The sequence below is a fragment of the Mercenaria mercenaria genome, chromosome 3, assembly GCF_021730395.1.
Source record: "Mercenaria mercenaria strain notata chromosome 3, MADL_Memer_1, whole genome shotgun sequence".
Lineage (NCBI taxonomy): Eukaryota > Metazoa > Mollusca > Bivalvia > Venerida > Veneridae > Mercenaria > Mercenaria mercenaria.
This window is the reverse complement of record NC_069363.1, coordinates 73,212,828-73,230,002: the sequence shown is the minus strand read 5'-3', so window position 1 is coordinate 73,230,002 and position 17,175 is coordinate 73,212,828. Positions and strand designations below refer to the sequence as shown.

Sequence of the window (17,175 nt, the reverse complement as noted above, 5' to 3'; positions counted from 1 at the left end):
CAGAGATACTTATTATAGTTATAATTTTGAATAGTTTTAAAATGGAATGTAGAACATAAAACGCTTCTGTAAATTTGGAAATTTTATAGAAAATTCTAGGGCAATTATTTGATAAATTGTTGCATGTTGAAGAGGAACAATATAATTCATAATTTCTGTTATTAGGAGAATTTCAAACATTTTGAGTATTCGGAGTTATATCGAAACATTCAAAATGCAGAACTTGCATGATTTAGCTATGTTTCGTTTTAATTTCTGGCATAAACCATTCTTGTCACCTCCTGCAGCTCATCAGCCGTTTCCACCAGGAATGGAAAGTACGTCGTTCATACCGAACCCGCTGGGTGCACCAGCTTTGATGGTACTGGCATCAACAGCTGAAAATCATGAGGGTGCGCGAATAACTGGGGCACCTAGGTTTAACAGCCCTGAAAACAAGGAGTCTGCACCACAGTTTAGTTCGGCAAATTACACAATGTATCGCCCAGGGGAACATTTTCCAGCACCAATTTATGCACCGGTTCACCCATTTGTTCGATCTGCTACAGAAAGGTCTGGGGTTCGACTCATGCACCCTGCAGGGAGCAGTGCTTTTAGGCCACTGACAGAAAATCCAGAACAATACCACTCGGCATTTTCTCCTGCTAAGCGACCAAAACCAGAAGATTTATCAACCAAAAATTACACCTCAAATATAGAGACAAATGAAAACATTGGAAATAATGACTTTGCAAGAGATCTGTCAAAAGAAGACCGGCCATCTAGTTTAAGTTCTGTCAATTATGACACAAATTCTGAGACGCATTCAGAGACAGGCGAGGGAGATCGTCAGACACCAGATTCAGAGGGCCGTTCATTAAGAAGTAAGTATATAATTTACTCTGTATCTAAGTAAAACTCCTACTTGGAAGCTAATCAGTACCAGCAATATTTATCATGTCATGGCAGCTTCAGTGAACAGTTGAAAGTTTTAATTAAGGGATTGGACCCATACTAGAGTACCTCCTTTTTGAAGAGTATTCAATTCCTACCATAAATCTACTTTGACTGCAATTTTCAGGGGGGTGTAGGTTCAAGCCCCACAGGGACCAAAATTTTTTTCCATATTTTCCTTTTTTCCTAGTAAGTTTTTACTTCTTTCAAGACTTATTATGGATGTATTGTACAAAAGTGGAAAATTTTCATTTTATAAGCGATTTCTTGCTGTTCAAAGTTAATTTACTTCTGAATCAGGAGGGGTAGGGTTAGACATCTTTAAAAATACTAAGTTACATGTGGTAAAAGTTCTCTATTTTGCCTTCATTCTTTAGATTACATATTGTGGAAGAAATGATGGTAGGTTTTACTTCTGCCCCAAGGTTATTTTTGAATGAAGTGAGCAAAATTCAAAGCAGTCCCTCAGGATTTGACCTTAATTTTTCAATGTTTGAGTTACAATTCTGTCTTATTAAATCTGTTTACTTGAGGCACCCTAGAAAAAATGTTATTTACAGTTTTATTTTGTGTTTTATAATTGTTTAACCATAGTTTGATGTTTCTTTTATCAAAATTAATGCTGTAATGAATTCTCTGCAAGCGTTTTAGATAGTGGCCATCACATAGAAATTTGTCTCTACTTGAGATTGAGGAAATACCATAAATTATACAAAATTTACAAAAAAAACGGCACGGTAAAAGTTGTTTAAAATTTGCAACACAGTGCAAATCATGGTCAGCTTTAAGAATATACCAAGCAAATGCCATTTTTTTAAACATTACCATTAGGGGTCTAATACCTTAATATAATGCTGGCATAGTTCCATTAGCACAGCGGCAGATAATTTTAATCAAATATTGTTATTTCACTTTTATCTTTGCATTACATTAGTTATGACCATTATTGTATTGTTCATGAATAGGTGATACTTTCAAGTAAAGGGAGAGAATCCAACTTCTACTGTAAGGAAAACAACAGTATGATAATGTAAAATAAGATTAAAGTGTGTAAAATTTTACTAGATTGACCATTTATTTAAAAATTGCTTAATATTCAGCTTCAGTGTTCAAAATATTTCATAAATACTTATTTGATTACTGTATAATATACAATACTTGCCATCAAACAGTTTTGAAGTTCTGTTATTATCGTAAGATATTTTGTAATGTGAATTTCCGCATATTATTTTTAAGCATTTTTGGCTCAATTTGTTATTTGTAATTTTAATAAAATTTATGTCTCATTTTTTCAAATTTTAATCAAAATATAAGATAAAGGGGAGTCATTGCCATATTGGTGATTGATTTGAGAAATATGACATTGTTCAACGCCAGTTGCAAACTATTCTTACACATCTTTTCTTTTTACTCTTTACCAGATACTGTTACAGTCAGTCTACTGTCGGAACCAGCTCTGTGTTCAAGTCCCATTTGCATCCAGATTTTGCATATTTAGCCTTGCTAGTCTCCTCTATTGTTAACCTTTAGCCTGCTAAATTTCTAAAATGGACTGTTCAATCATTCAATTTGGGCAGTACCATTTATTATGCAACTTATTGACTGAATAGCAAGCAGTGCACTGGTTGGCCACAAAAGTAGAATCTCTTGCCGCCAGCAGGCTAAAGGTTAAACTATGTGCGCTGCTTCTTTGCATTACAGTAGTTATATTTTGGTACTTCATAATTATTAAAACATTCTTTACGAGCTGTCCATAAACAAGTAGAACAACTAAAAGATTCTAGCTGTGTCTGAAGACAATATTCCAAGTTCATTCTGTCTCCACATCACTGCTTGTCAGTTACAAGCAGAGATAATGGTAAGGAATGGACCTGGAACAATCTTGTAAGGTAGTAAGTGAAAAACTGATAAAAATGACATTAAACCAAGCAGAAATGAAGTGTCTTGTTTATGAGATGAACATTTTTTATGAATAAATTATGATATTGAGGCAAAAGCAACAAAATGTTACAGAGTGTATTTAACAAGTTCCACTTTTTTTTAAAAAAAACACTGTAAACAGTTTACTGCTATTTGAACATTGTTTTTTGAACTTTAATTAGACTTTGCAAAAGTTCATATACCAGTAAATTTCATCACTCAAGGTGCATGTATATCAGTAGGTGTGATTGTTTAAAATTGTTTAGACTTGCAAGTCACCAAGGGGGGAGGGGCCTGCAACTTTCACTAGGGGGGAAATTGGCGCTGTATTTGGGGAATAAAAAATCTTGATGTAACATCAATTTTAAGGGACAACTGTTTGATTTGAAATTTTCTGAGAGACCATAGAAGCAATGTCCTGTAATGCATAGAATATGTAGTTTATGATCACTTTGCAAGACTTTAATGCGATAAATGTGATCTACAATCTTCTTGTATATGATATTTAAATAGTATGTGTGTGTACTGTCTTGTAGTTGTACATCTGCAAAGATCAGAATTTGTTGGATAGGACCTTCTGAGTATTAAGAGATATTAATAGTATATAAATACATGTATGACCATGTCTTTGTATTCTTTGGTTAAATAGAAATAAGATTGCAAAAATTACAGACTCTATCAAATGTATGGTATATATGGGAGGTGGCAGCTAAGAGTTGTAATTGAAGTAGAAAATGGTTTCATATTCAGATATGTTGTGTAAAAGGAATATAAAAAGAACAGTTATATCATGAAAATGATTAATTTAAATTCTTTGTTGAATCATTTATTGGAGGCGGTAAATTCTTCACTTTCCAATTTTTTAATAATCTCAATTGAGTGACTTCTCGCACCTACCTATTTAAAACTAATGTTGACATTTTATAAAACATCATTGTTAAGAAGACGGTGCTTTCTTTGTGAAAGATGAAAGCCAGTTCAGCTTAGAGTCCATTGATTCGAATTAACCTTTATAATTTCTGTAACATAAAATGTAAGAGTGGATTTTTTCCCATCAGGCGGTAATAGTACAATCATAACATAATTAGATTAGGCTCGTCGCAAACTGCGCATTCATTGTCAGCCACTTTAACCTGTTAGGAAATGTATTTACTTAATTATAACATTTTATTGATATAATAGGCAGTAAACTCAATTCAACTTGTAGTTTTGATAAATTAATTTTCAGTCTCTATTTTTACATTGTTTTGTGACAATGGAGTGATATTTCCGTAGTCTCCAACTCACTTGTTAGCATGCTAGGACGATTCAGGTTTATTGAAAACTTCCATTATTGATAAAAAATAATTGGCAGTAAACTGCTTTAGAAAACGATTAATTGAAATTAATTATTTATTATAAAATGTTCATATTACAGTCCTGCCTTTGAAAAGGATTAATAAAAATGTGCAAACTTTTCTGACATGTATCAACATCTGTATAGTATTTCAATTTAAAACAGCGTAGTTGGTTTGTAATTAACTGCTGGACATGGTTTTATTTCATCTTTTTAATTTAAGATATGATTTGTAGCTGTTTTTTTTTCACTAAAAATTATATACCTCCTATAGGTTTCTAGTGGAAAATGAAATAAGTCATTTTTGTTTGCAGTGTTTATTAAAAGTCTAAAATTAGAAATCAGTAAGGTGGCTGGCAGGTCAAAAACATGTTATTTCTAATAGAGACATCAAGATACATGCGACTGAAGCAGAGATGTAGCACTATACAGACATATTTATTCTGTTTTAAGAATCCATTGCTTGCAGTGAAAAATAAAGATATTAAATACATTTAATTAGCATATACTGTATTATACAAATAAAATAAAAATAAATTCTGAAAAGCTGCTTTCTGTAGATACAGTGATTGTTAGACTTCAATGTTGTTGTCAAAAAATGCCCAAATGTACTGAAAGTTCTCGATATATACTTTTGAAACAAAAACAGTTGTAATACTTACTCTTTCTCAGAGTTTTGCATTGTCATTTTGTATACATACATGTGAATATGCAATAAAAATGGATTTCCAAATAGTTTTCTTGATCGTTTAGATTTGGGCTAAAAGTTAATTGAATGATTGTTAAGTTTTATGAAGGAGCTGTGGATAAGATTTTATTGACTGTAAAAAGAGTGTCATAATCCAACTTGATTGTTCATTGTATATTTGAAAGGTATCTTAAATTGCGAAGTTGAAATTTTATCTATTTGAAAAGAGATAAATGACAACAAAAACTAAATCCTTGTTAGGCAAATCAAAAATAAATTTTCTGTTTCTTTCTGCATATATTTTTATCACATTTGTTTGGATTCTTTTTGTGTTTTATTGTAGACATATTCTGACATGTTGATACAGTTATGATAGTGTCCATAGACCCACATGGAACATAACTTGAAATAATTAGAATGCAAAATGACAGTCTTAGTATGTAAAATTGAGATTTTTGATGCAGACATTAATTTTTTATTTTGAGAAAAATTTCTTCCATCTATATTTTAATGAAACATCTGACAAATTCTCGTGGGTAAATAAATTGTATAGGTTTGTGTGCTTATTTTTGAGGTATTTGCCCATGATTAAAAGGGATTCGCTGATTTTATTACCTAAACAGGTCAGAAGTTTTGGTCATAATTGTATTTATTCTTAAGAAAGACATTGCTGGTTTTAACAAAAATGTTGCCATTTATTCATGGTTTCATGTTCATTTCTGTATGCTGTTTCTACACTTAATCTCATAATTAATTAATATAATTAATGATTGATTACATCATGTTATTTTTTATGAACTGCGTCCATAATAACTATTATTGCAAGGTGTTACACCATCTTTTTTGTTTTTTCAAATGTGCAGAACTACCTTAACAAATCTTCTAATGCAACATTTGTCAGTATCTTAAATCTTACAGGAAGTATGCCATTTCAGAAATTTGGCATCACAAGGGGACAGGGGACTACAGTTTTAGAAAAGTCACAGAAAAAAGAAATGTTTTCTATTAAATTTGACTTTAAAGAAATGAACATATAAGCCGCACCATGAAAAAACCAACATAGTGCATTTGCGACCAGCGTGGATCCAGACCAGTCTGCGCATTTGCGCAGTCTGGTCAGGATCCATGTTGTTCGCAACATAAAAACAAATCATAAAAAATACAAGAACACCTTTGTTCTGTTGAAGCTAGAACACAAACTTCATAGCATATTTTTGAGAAAATGAAGTATCAAGCATTTTTTGTCTATTTAATAAAATTACACTCATTTAGGCTACTTGTATACACTTTTAGTTACTATTGAGAAAATCATCATATACTTATAGTTTGATGTATAAAGTATATCTTGCATTAGAAAATAAAAGAAGTGAAATGCCTGTCAAACATGAAAATTAAAAAATTTCTATGGATGAGTTATTCCCCTTTCAAAATATGTTGACCTTGATGGAGTCAAATTGGAAATTCTTGTCAAAATAATTGTCACATCTCAGTTTCAAAAAAGCAGTTTGAAACATCTCAGCTTCAAAAAAGCAGTTTGAAACAACTGTTTAAGATATCTTCAGTTTTAATAACATAAAAAACATTAGCATGTTACCTAAAGGAACACAATCTATTTATTAATTAATTGTTGACTTTTTTCAAATTTTCTGTAATTTCGACATGTTATTATCAATTGATCTTTTAAGATTTGTGTAAAATTTCAAAAGTGTTGATCAAGTAACGCAAAAGATAATAGGCAAAGCAGTAAGTTGCATAAAGGATTTTTTAAGTGTATATATGAAAGTCCTAGTCAATTTCAAAACAAAACATGGCATCATTTTGCCCACCAGGCTTAAAAATAACTTGTCCACACTATTAAACTTACACAAATGTAACTTATGATTTATCTAAAGTTATTTTAATTTTGACGTATTTTACATGGCTTCCAATACTGCGGAGATGTACATCCGAAGAAACTATAATGCTAATGAACTTTGTGGCAATGGGCAACATGATTTCCTGTAGCAGTTTGACTCGACATTCTGATGTTTTATTTTTATATTTCTGACACTACAGTAAACATTGTATATTTTTACTAAGGATGCCGACTGTTTCAAGGACCTGTGAATGGAAAGGGCCATGTTTGACATGTCATGATGTGACTCACAGGGTTAAAATTATTCCATTGAGGAAGATTGAAAAAAGTAAACGGGCCTGACAAAATTAGAATTGTACTGACAGGACCTGCGGTCTTATTCCACAAGTAAACAAATTTTAGTTAAAAAGTTTCCTGAAGAAATTGGCCATGGCTAAGTTGTATTTTATTTTCTTGCAAACCACTATATTGCACTGAAGTTTAAAGAAATACATAATTTTGAATGGCGCTGTAATGATATTTAGAATTAATATATTCAGTAGCTTGATATCATATCCCAAATTGTTGTTATTTTTTGTTCAAATTAAAGCATTAAAGTCATTAATTATTAAGATAGCTAGTTTCACTATTTTTTGGCTGGCCTTAAAGTTGGGATAACAAAATTTATACATATTTCTGTCCAAATTAGAAGTAATTGTATTTCCATATCTGAATTTACAGCCGTCTTCATTTACATTTGACAGTAAACAGGTGATAATCTGGCCAGGCTATTGCTTGACCACTGGGCAGTAAAAGTCATTGAAAGAAAATTGAGTGTGAAAATAATTTTATCATCTCTTTACTGTCCTTCTGTCTACATAATTATTCCCCCTGTTTGCTCAATCAGTGCTCTTCAATACGGAAGACCATAAAAGGTGCCATTCCATTTATATTTATGTTCTTTTGAATGGGCGACATGGTGACCCTTAGGCATAAAACTTCTTCACACTTACATAACGCTATAGTTCCGTCGGAATAAACTTAAATTAATGTAGAATTGATAGATAAAGTGGTAATGTAGGAGACAATAAAAAAATTACAATGTCATCTGGCACTTCTGACAGCAAGATGCCATCTTAAGATGGTTCATTTAAGCTACTTGGAAAAAGAGAAAAAAGGACACTCAGGTTTTTGCAATTGATTTAAAAAGAAGTTTCACAAGTTAATTCTAACAGTCTTTAAACTTTTTTATCATGGGCATTCTGCTTCAATTTTTGATGTATTTCAGGACGGATTGTTGTATTTTATTTCAGTTTAAATGTGAAACTTTATTGTTAGATTTACTTGTTACTTTCGAGTTAATGACCTCTGTAAATTTACAAATTTGAATTTTGAGAACCCAATAAAAACATTATTTCAGTTTTCCCAGGGGCTTTCTGTATGTAACAAGTTTCAAAAAAGAACAATTTAATCGTGTTATACAGATCCTCAAATGAACCGTGGATCAGCTTGACTTGCAATAAAGTTGCGGTGTTATTAGTTTTGAGAATCACACATTCATGGACTGTTTTACTGCTCTGTCGCAAAAATTCTTTTGAGGCTCAGACAGATCGCATCTTATATGCCAACAGATGTTGAAGCATTGTCCGTCATTAAATTTTGATTTACTCTACCGAAGACTTTGCTCATCCCAGGTTACCTGAAAGATGTGCCGAACAATTTCATTATATCGGAAATTTTGTGATGCTTTATTACCCCCGATTTTGTCACAAAGTCAAATCTTGTGCAGTCAACTCTTTTAAAAATGATTCAATTGAGTTTAGCCACTTGAAACGGAAAAAGCAGTTTGTTTGAGCAAGCGTATTAAAAACAGTGCATTGTGGGACCACAAAGTGTTGTGGCTCGGGATAACTAAGCTCTCGGTACTCACCATCCGAGAATGCCCATTTATCTTCATCAAACTGTCATGCAGAAAAAGTCAAAGTTAACCGTCAACGTGATTATAAACCAGGTGGAAATTGCTCTATGCATAAACACATGAAAGGGGCTTTAGCTCGATATGAACTTGCTTGACAGAGTTCTCGTCAAAATTGAGATCGGTAAGAGAAAATGACAATAAAATATGAATTTGTGGTCCACCCTGTCAGGAATAAATTGATACAAAGTCTTGAATAAATGGGAAAAGAGAATTTTGCATTTCTGTGGGTTTGTTTTAGCTGCGAATGTAATACTCTGTTGAAATTTTGAGATTAGATCTTATGCGGGCCATAATGAAGTTTCTTCTTGGAAATGAATGCTCCTGATTGGTTAATCTTTCAGACGGAATTTGAATTGCAGATTTTCATCCCCGTCAACAATATGCTTCGTATGAATCAATCTCTGTGTTTATTCATGTACTTGAAAAACCAGTGAATAGAGTCTTGTTCAAAAATTAGTTTTCCTGATTTCATTTATCGTAAAAAAAAGAAAGTTTCAAGAGCATTATTAAATCAGCAAAATATCTTTTTCCATTTATTTTCTGATTGATCCTTTTGTAAATATTAGCAGACTTGAAATACTCCCATAAACTTTACAAATATTCAATCAAGTTTTTAGCTTAAGTTTAGCAAATACAGACCTCTTTGCATGCTAGAAAAGATAAGATAGTCGTTAGTGATAGCAATAGTCCTGTTTATCTCCCTTGCCAAAATATTCATGCCTTACCTCTAACTTAGTCTTGAGTCAATTAGTCCTGCCCAGCAAAATTTGTTTCTGTATAGTATTAATGTGTATGTTGTTGTGATGGTCTGGTTGGACTGTGTTTGGTAGAGTTATGGTCCTTTGCATTTAATATTTTGGCCGAGTCTTTGTGTTTTTGCAGTCTGCAGGCCAAGCTTTTATAATGAATTTTGCAGATTTTTAGAACACTTTATTTGACAACCAAAAAATGTCAGAAACAATCTTCCTTATTATTCTAGTTCTGTAATGATTTAGTGACACAAATCTAAATATACTGCTTGCTAAATATTAGCCAGGCACCCTGGCTGCACGGTTAAACATTTTTTTTTAGTAAATATTAAACCTCTTAAATAGCACATTTTATGTGATAGCTAAACCATACAGTCCCTATGTTCCGGGGTCAAGGGCAATAAAAATGTCAATCTAGAAACAACCTGATGGAGTTACTTCCTCTGTTAATATAAGAAATATGACAGAACAAACATGGGGACGGCAGCAAGCCTAGCACAATATTTTCTCCTTGCAAGGAGTTCATTACAAAATTACGGATGCATTTATGTTTTAAGTAAGTTGATGCATAAGGTGTAAAATCAGTGTTCAATGCAGTAACAGGAGAAAAAGAGTACAATGTAATATTTTGGGCAGTAACTTTTCAAAGTAATAAAATTTAAATGACTGTTTAAAAAGTGTCAAGAAATCAATGATGTTGGCAGCATTATCTATGCAGGACACCTGTTTAGCGGGAGTACTTTTCAATTATGATCCGTTGTCTTTGATCCACCACCGAATTACTCTCCTTATCTGATATTGGAGAAATGCACAAACTTTATCATATCCACCCGCAGTAATTTTTCCCAAATCAATGTTCTTGTGCAAATTTCACTAATTCCTTATTAAACAGTTCTTTTCAATCCCTGCGACTGATTTTCATGTTTTATGGCATAAACCTGCCAAATCACAAAATAGAAAGTCGTGATTAAATCTGGTTTAAAATCTTTTTTTGACAAATGTATGATTGGGTACATATCAGGATGTCAGGAGATCCACGCAAATTATTTTTAAGTAAAATATTGTGCTATCAGGTAATTCACTCGGATTTAACGGATAATGATAAAGTGGGCTAGAGTAAGAGAGCCATGTTTTCAGGATTAAGGTGGATTACTTGTACTCGACTAGATCAGTATATACCCTAGATAGAAAGATAGTGAAGTTTATCTTGTCTTGTAAAGTTCACTTTTACACACTCAAAAAATATCAAGAGCTGTCAAGTTCCACTTTCAGTCCTTCTTTTACTTGCTGATACTTTCCTAGTATGGCATCTTCTTAGAATCCTGTGAAACATCTTCAGTTATTACACATATTATATCCCTCTACTCCTCCGTATCTAAACACATTCCAACCTCTGTTAAGAAGCCAGTCAAGGGGAAAGACCAAATTGACTGCTTAAGACAGGTGACCAACACAGGTAGTAATTTTTTCAAGAGTACAAATATTTCCTGTGGAAAGTGTAATACATATCAATAACATGTGGCTAAAGTATGCATAATGTTCTCTGTTATTGTAGAATGGGAGATACTTTTGATATTTTAAGACCAATAAAAACAAAACAAAAATTGTTTCTGTAATCTTAACTGAGAATCTAGTATTAAGTAGAAAATATGTGTAACATGACTACTAAATGCGGTCAAAAGGCTACTGACTGCATACAGCTGTAATTTAAAGAAGAAAGGTTGTCCGGGGCAATTTAGAGTAACTCTTAATAGCAGATGACCACTTGTGAAAGGTGACGATTAGTACAAGTTTGACTTTTTAGTATGAGTTTTTGGAACTCCTCACTTTAAAACCTTTGAGTCCCAGAGAAAAGCGCCCCATCTCAATAAAGAAAATTTCAAAAGTTTGGTAAAAGCATTTAATACTTCAAGTGGTGAAAGTTACAGAATAATACAGAATATAAATGCTTCAAAACGTTTAACATCAGGGCACAGTCTTTGTAAACACCACGGCACATAAATTTATTGTTCATATAGCCTTCTGTTTGGGTACTGACAGTAGATTGGGTAGTGGGTACATCAGCTGATTGGCAACATGTTGTTGTTTTGGTCTAATTTTTTACCACAATTCAGTTTTAATTGCATTGGAACAACACATTTCAGTAACTTTTTGAATGGCATTGTCAGCCAATCAAAATACAGTATTCACAAATCAAATTATTTGTATTATTCCCTTACAGAAGCAAGCCTCTGTGGCGTACATGCTGCGTATTTGCTGTGTATATGCCGCGAACACAGTAGTACGCCAGAGGAGTACATTTTACATACACCGCATGCCGCGTACTATTTCGACGAGTACACAGCATGTACGCAGGAGGTCACTAGTACACTTCAAGTACGCAGCAGACTCTGAAAATTTAAGGAGTACACTGCATGTACGCAGGAGGGACTTGTACAAGAGAATAGTACACTGCATGTACACCGCAGATGCTTTGAAATTTGTGCAGTACACTTCATATACGCGGGAAAGACTTGTACAATTTCTTTTGGCATTTGTACTTAGTTTTTTTTTTATAAGTTAAAGTCTGAAGTAAATTTCATATACGTGGGAGGGACTTGTTCATTTTCTTTTGGTGTTTATACTTTGAATTTTTTTAGGTAAAAGTCTGAAGTACACTTCATGCAGGAAGGATTACCGGTATTCTGAACAATGAAAATTTGCCATTTACTATTTGCAATGTTCATTTGTGAAGCTTTCTGAGCTGCACCTTGCATGCAGTGTAAAAATATATTCTTTTTCATTTTGAATTAATCCTGGAGCTTTCTAACTTGGATAATTGAAAAGCCTTATTTGAACTTCGTTGCATTACATTTTGTAATACATGAAATAATTACCAAGATAATGCCTCAACAGCGCCCGAATGAGAAGAATTAATAGCTCACACTGTTATTTGAATACTCTTAAGCAAAACACCATTCTATCATGTTTTATAAAGGCTTTAATGCTCATTATGTTAACTCATTAAGGCCTCACCAGATTAAAAAGTTGTTCATAGGATTTGCCGCTCGTATATTTTCAGAATGTTTTTGGCTAATTGCGCTCGCCCCATTGGAAAAGATCAGTCCAAAATTTTTTGGTGCGCTACTTTTTACTGACGTAAAAGTGTATAAATGCTTATATAATTCCAGTCCTAGATTGTTCTCAGATGGACTTTAATCAAAATAAATACATACTACGCGCACATCGTCTATAATAAATCATAACACTTATATTTAGTTGCATTAAAGTTGTTTCCCCTTGATGCAGTTACGCCATTTTCTTCAAATGTTTACCAAATTACATGCTACAAAAATTGATTTATTTCATTGAAAAGTGGATAAAAAGCATACTAATTTATTTGATAACATCAATCTACATTATTTTGGTAAGGGTAAATACTTATTGATGCATGTCACTTATCTTTTTTCTGTTTTTTTTTCTGTCCAAATGATCAGCATATGCATACAAAAGTTGGTGGGGTAAGGAATTTACATTATCACAGCAGTTTCGCCACAAGAGTACACAGCATGTATGCAGCAGGAGTACACAGCATGTACCCCGCAGGACTCGGGCCAGGAGTACACAGCATGTACGCCGCAGGGGTAGTACACCGCAGGCTCATTTGCATGTGAAAAGTGTATGTGCCGCGTACATGCTGCGTACAATTTCCTGCATACTAAATTCCTCCAGCGTACATCCTGTGTACTATGTAGTCCACAGCATGTACGCAGCAAGTAGTACGCGGCAGAGCTCATTTGCATGTCAAAAGTGTACTACAAACGTTCTATCGGTGTATGTGCGGTGTATATCCTGCGTACTATTTAAAGCCCTTGATTTCAGTACACATCATGTACGCATCATATACGCTGTATGTACACAGCAAGAGTACGCAGCAGGCCTTTTTCTTCTGTAAGGGTTACCACAGCCTGTAAGTGTAATATTTATTATTTGTAACTTTAGCTTTTTGGTACAAGTATGCATCCCTAAGGACGCTTGGCTGTTTTTTACACCTTGCATCTTTGGAGAATTCTATGTGTATAGGACGCAGGATGCAGACCTTAAATAACCACTGATTTCTAGTACCCATCTGTTTCATATATATGTGAAACAGCCTTCAAAATACTATATCTGACTGAAAAGTTACAAAAAATTTACTTGCAGAAGAGTTTTTATCTTCATATCCAAGCAATGTCTAAATCCTGGTTAATCTACTGAACTGGCTTAAAAAAAAATAATAAAATTTATTTTTAAAATTTAGAAAATTTCACATCAGTGTTTGATGGTATACAATACTAAACATGACTTAGCTCTTTCAGTTCATGCACTTAAATCAAATGTTTGTATCATTTTCAGTCCACGTGCCGGTTTTATCACAAAGGTAGAATATATGTGGATATCGAAACAGGGAAATATTATCATAAAATGATAAATATTGAAGGAAAATAAGAATAATAAAGTTATTGAAAAGATATACTTTAACCATTCCAGAGCAAAGGAAGAAATTGATACTAGATGGGCAGACTCCACATTGTCCGATATGTGGACTGACGTTGCGTCCGGGGGAAACTGAGACACATCTGCAAGTGGAGCTAGAAAAGCTGGATAAACTCTCCGCTAGGTAATCTTAACACATATATACCTTGAAATAGATTTTATTTGTGACCAGGCTGAAATTGTTTCTCCCGTATGTTGGACAGTTGAATGTCTTAAGAGTTGTTCAGTAATGCCTTAGTTTCGAGAAATACAGTTAAGTTACTTAACTGTTTACAGAAATTGGTATTGCAACATATGAAAGTTTTCTTTTAGCTAAATTAATACATGTAATTGAAAAAAAAAAGATAAAAATAATTGTGATGTTATTATATAAATCTGTTAAGATAAAAAAAATTTGTAAAACATCTTTGCAATGTTAATATTTGTTCCATAATATGTGTGCACTTGCATAGGTTATGTTATTATGTGACCTAAGTTTGTAGTGCTATTAACCACTCTATAGTTCAACGGTATAAAGTCGAAGCTTGGAGAATAAATAGAAAATTTAGTTTTGATGTCCTGTAATAATGGCTTGCCGGCCAGTAGTCAGAACTATTACCCGATGTCTGAAAACTACTTCTTGAATGGCTTGCTAATCATAATCTTATCTGTTTGCCTTAGGTCTGAAAAACTCGTACTGAATGGCTTGCCAGTCAGTCAAAGTTATTGACCAAGTACATATACTATAGGTAACACCACTGAAGCATCAAATGTTCAAGAGCAATTTTCTTTTCTTTTACCTGTTAATACTGCTGTGTATTTCTGTGTACAGTTGTTCTAAAATTATGGAAGGGATATGCCGTTGCGAGCACAAGTACATTGTTCTTTGTGCAAGTGTAAAATTTTCTTAAGAAATATGTGACATGACTTAATTATTCATCATTAAATTTCATGAATGAATGCTTGCAATGCACAACACGAATACTGAGCATGTCTGCGTGGTGTTTAGATGCTGGTAATAAAGTTTGCATTTAAATTTCTAATTTTGCAATGATTCTGATTCCGAGAAAAAACAACAGATTTATTGTCTCTGCGGCAACGCAGCGTTAATTTGCCACAATATCTTGGACTGTTTGAGCAACTCGCGGTATTGTTTGACTGTTTAGAGAGTGTGCGTCAGATAAAGGGATCTTGATGGATAATAGAGACACGAATCAACAATGATGAGAATCTTACGACCCCGCTTCTCGTATCTTTGTTGACACATCTGTAGTACGGGATTGGACCAAAATGACTCTTTATGGACCCAAACTGTCAGTAGGGATTCAGTGGGACTATAGATTAGGTTTAACCGAGATAACAATATTAGGTTATTCCAAGAAATGGCCCCGAAATGATATGATTGTTTGGAAATTTGTCATAATTATCAAAATGCTGGAGACATGTTTAATCAAGTCTCAGAAGAAGGCACACAATACAGGATTAGAATGGGTATAACTGGATAATGCTGACACTCTGTAGCTTCACTATGTTGTATTACTAATTTCTGTATACCCCATTTATTACGGACAGCTTCATAGAACTGCCAATAGTTTTATGCTTTGAAACTGTCCATAGTTACCATACAGACTTCTTTCATTTATTTTTCTACTGTTTTGTATTTTTAACAAAAAAATACTGTTTCACCGTATGTCCTCTTTTATTTCTACTGTTCCTGAGAGAACTAGTCTTTTACTTGAGTTACTACTTTATTACTCTTCTGAATGACAACTGTTTCAAAGATAGTTCTTGCATTTAGAAATTCAGTACCATATTTATATATGAGCCGTGCCATGGGAAAACCAACATAGTGGCTTTGCGACCAGCATGGATCCAGACTAGCCTGCGCATCCGCGCAGTCTGGTCAGGATCCATGCTGTTTGCTAATAGTTTCTCCAATTCCAATAGGCTTTAAAAGCGAACAGCATGGAGCCTGACCAGACTGCGCGGATGCGCAGGCTGGTCTGGATCCATGCTGGTCGCAAACCCACTATGTTGGTTTTCCCATGGCACGGCTCATATCGTATTTATGATATTTGTGTTATTTTAACTTCCAGAAATGTCAGAAAGTCCAGGGAAAATACACCACAAGGCAGAAAGGTGGGTTTTAAAACTTTTTTTACTGTTATTGAATTTAAATGCAAATAGTTACAGTATTTTATTTTTAGGAAAGATTAACTGCAGGAAGTATTCCTCTGTATTTTGATGCAGTGATAACGTGTGTCAAAAATTTCATAGAAAACATGTGATTTATATTTTTACATATTATTATACTGAATTTATTAAATTGGTGAAAAAAGATTCATATTATAAGAATTAAATAATTGTTGAATATCTAACCCCTAATCTTGTGTTAAATAAAATATCAAACACAAGGATATAATATGACTAAAATATTTCTAAAATGTCCAAAATATATAGACCTGACAAAAACTTGAGTGCAAGTATTGAGATAAAATCGGAGTCAACTCTCCAATTCACACTGATACACAAAAAGTAATGTTGTTCCATGTTTTACGCTTGTAAAACCATCTTTTCATAAAGACAGTATATAAATCAATGTCAACATTTGAAAATATTTGATATGATGCTGAGATGCTAAACTTGATTAAGATGTAACACTGGTTTGAAAATTCTGTTCTAAAATTACTATAATTTCAAAATTACTAAATAGTAATTTGATTAATTTTGGCCTTAAAGTTAAGTACGCTATGATAAGGGAAAAAAAAACATATAAATATAAACCTAATAATATAAACATAAAATATATTGTATAAAAAAAAAGGAATTAAAATAAATATTGAAAAAGTACAGTTACTTTAATTAATTGCATTTTATAGTAATTACTTTTGTGAGGGATAAATAAGTTTCAGTTTTATATTCATGATTGTAAGTTTGAAGTCATTTGAAAGCGATGGAATACACATGTAAATTGATGCCTGAAGGTGGGTGTAAAGACAGTCCACGGTATTTCCTCTTAATTCGGATCTGCAGAAAAAAAAATACGGATAAAAAATACTAATGACTGCAAATAATTGAAGAAGTCACAGGTTATATTAGCAACTTGCTGGTCATCAGTCCAGGCTGACTTGATGAATTTTATTTAGAAGTTCTATTTTTGCTTGTGAGACTATCCCAATTTGACAGTGTCAAAAAAATTATTAATTTGATATCACTGAATTTATCTAATGAAATGACATTTTT

General features: G+C 33.1%; 1 protein-coding gene across 2 annotated transcripts in view; it reads left to right on the top strand.

Moving 5' to 3' along the window:
• The window catches only part of LOC123524409 (E3 ubiquitin-protein ligase Rnf220-like), a 33,557-nt gene that overhangs the window by 651 nt on the left and 15,731 nt on the right, over window positions 1-17,175 (top strand). Inside the window, exons 2-4 of one of the 2 annotated variants that reach the window (XM_045302589.2) lie at window positions 288-863; window positions 13,948-14,077; window positions 16,029-16,071. In XM_045302589.2, coding sequence (XP_045158524.2) covers window positions 311-863; window positions 13,948-14,077; window positions 16,029-16,071 — 726 coding nt within the window. In that variant the 5' untranslated portion in view covers window positions 288-310. Of the gene's footprint in view, window positions 1-7; window positions 864-13,947; window positions 14,078-16,028; window positions 16,072-17,175 lie in introns of those variants that run through there. The other variant, XM_045302588.2, reaches the window with a different exon arrangement.